Source organism: Alosa sapidissima, chromosome 24, assembly GCF_018492685.1.
Source record: "Alosa sapidissima isolate fAloSap1 chromosome 24, fAloSap1.pri, whole genome shotgun sequence".
In the NCBI taxonomy this organism is placed as follows: Eukaryota; Metazoa; Chordata; class Actinopteri; order Clupeiformes; family Clupeidae; genus Alosa; species Alosa sapidissima.
The window spans coordinates 6,604,845-6,607,344 of record NC_055980.1 but is presented as its reverse complement, the minus strand read 5'-3'; the positions used below and the strand labels follow the sequence as shown (position 1 = coordinate 6,607,344).

General features: G+C 44.9%; 1 protein-coding gene across 1 annotated transcript in view; it reads right to left on the bottom strand.

Annotated features, from left to right (window-relative positions):
* Positions 1–2,500, bottom strand: part of LOC121699753 (protein bicaudal C homolog 1-like) — a 79,836-nt gene that overhangs the window by 9,625 nt on the left and 67,711 nt on the right. Inside the window, exons 17-18 of the mRNA XM_042082131.1 lie at positions 1,540–1,694; positions 524–695 (exon numbers count right to left, since the gene is read on the bottom strand). Of these exons, the coding sequence (XP_041938065.1) occupies positions 524–695; positions 1,540–1,694 (327 nt within the window). The remainder of the gene's footprint in view (positions 1–523; positions 696–1,539; positions 1,695–2,500) is intronic.

Sequence of the window (2,500 nt, the reverse complement as noted above, 5' to 3'; positions counted from 1 at the left end):
TATTTCCTGCTGATGGTAAAGACAGACAGAGACCCCAGTGCTGCTCTGTGGATGGGCTCTCATACGGACATGCGCACTGCAGGGCAGCATTGCAAAATCTGCTGTGTTTAATGCACAATCCAGACCCGTATAAAGATCTAACCCTATCTTTATACCGCTCTGGTACAATCTATTCATAGAACATACCACTTAATTACATTTAAAAAATGCCACTTTACCATCAAAGCAAAACATTTTTTTATGTGATAGATGATTTACTGTACTATAGTGATTAGTGAGCTCTAGTGATTAGTGAGCTCTAATCACATTCAGTTAATCAAACCGCATATCATTTTCATTCACATATATTAATTTGGCTCAAACTGTTCCAAATTACCCAAATACAATTGAGGTTGAATAGTCAAGCTACACTGCATGCTCCTAGAGGTTATAGTCTTATTCACAAAGTGCAGAAGTGAGCAGACAGAGGAGAAGCAGCACAAGTGCATGAGGTTGCAGTGTGTTGTGCAGAGAGGACGCTCACCTGTTTTGTTCTGCTTCCTCTTTGGACTGATCGCCGACGAGAACTCGCTGTGCGTCGGGAGGCCACCCCCGCCTCCATTGCCGCTCCCGTTCCGCTCGCGCCAGTTGTCCGAGTCGCTGCCGTTTCCCACGCCCTCGCGACTGTTGGAGCGGGACAGCGACAGGGGCGATCCCTGACAGAGCACAGAAGGACGTTACTAACCATGGCGTCCCGTGCGATGGTGGCTCAGCCGCAGCCAGCACTGGCCAATAATCAGTCTTTGGGCGGGCAAGACTGTCATCACTGCCTGGGCTTAAACCTCAGACACTGAGTTCTCTCACAGAGTATAACTGAACCTGATTTTGGAAAACAGATTTATCTGCCGTATCCACAGACTCAATGTACTACACAGCCCACAAATAGGCATGCTGAAACTTGAATGTGTCTGGCTAAGCCCAGATGGACTACAGACCCCATGATGCAATGCCAACTTACCTCTATTACTACACTTTGTAATAGACACTCTGTACTTAAGCAACACTCTATACTGTACCTAAGCCACTTAAAAATGAAACTGAACATCACCCTAGTAGTCACTTACTTCTACAAACTACTGGAAATACCATCAAATACCATAAATACAGTGCTAGCTATTGTGTATCAGATTTGAAAGAGAACAAAGAGAACAGCTCAGGTTTAATCTTCTGATGCTGTGTCAACACTTAACCCAATGTTTAACCCAAAGCTCACGCTTCTAGATAAAGTTCCCATGTTAATGCTAGCAGTATAAATGAGGCACTATAGCCAGGGCTTTTTAGTGGTGCGATGATGGTCAAGGTTACTTTGGAAAGTCAAAGTCAAAGTGGTAAAGTGAAATGCTCAGCTCATCCCTTCCCATTATTGTAGAGTGAGAATGATACTTGCAGACTGCAAGTAGGCTAAAGAGACACTGTTAGGGATTCCGGCCTAAGGTTTAGCTTTGTACTTAAGTGTGTACTTAGCTTTGTACATATCTACAGTACACACACAACAGTTACCTCATAAGTGGTGCACATGGTGGGCTTGTAGGACACGTGGTTGGCTCTGCGCAGCTCCTTGATGGTCTCGGCTGGCATGGACTTGGAGAAGCCTAGGCCGCTCCAGGTGTTGGTGGGGGTTCGTACCTCAGTCACCACAGGCTTTTTCAACATGGCTGACAAACCAGAAGCAAACACGAGAGGTGAGTGTGTGTGGTCCCCCCTCCCCCCAAATACACCGCATGCTAATGGGGGAAGCTGCAGTCGAGTCAAAGTCAACTTTATTGTGAGCTCAGCTTTACATACATACTCTATGTAGTTAGAATATATGGCGTGACTCCAGTTTAACAGTATATGTCAGGGACACACAAAACACATCTTCAATAAACTATGTGTACAATGTTGCTTCAATTCCTATGATGGCTGGTAGATTTGTTCCAGGTCAGGAACATTACTTAAACCAACTTTACTGTAATTAGACTCATCACTCCTTTCCTTTCTGGGGAGTTCATGAGCCATCTAAATGACCACTCACATTATATTCAGGCAACTGACTTCCTGCCCTATAAGCACCACTGACCCACTAACATAAGATAAGTAAGGGAAGTTTCTGAAAAGAATGGTGCCTCATTATGTGGTCACTGCAACCAAGAGCATCATTTCTGGCTTTCAGTCCGTCATGGCCTCATGATGGACTGAATGTATAGGCTACAGGCTAAAACAGCATGCGTCACCAGTGGGACATGTGACACCAGTGTTTGGGACACTTATACACACAGGCCAACTGGACGCTTTCATCTGAGTACCTATTGCTCCGCACTGGAACAAATCTGCAATCCACAACAAGAGAGGTTTGTAACCGGTTCCCTGGTTTTCCTATACTTCTGAAATAGAGACCTAATGACACACTGCACAGAGCCAGACTGCATTTTTTGAGGAGACAAGGCACCGCTGTTCTAATTCTTAGCTTAAACAAAACAGA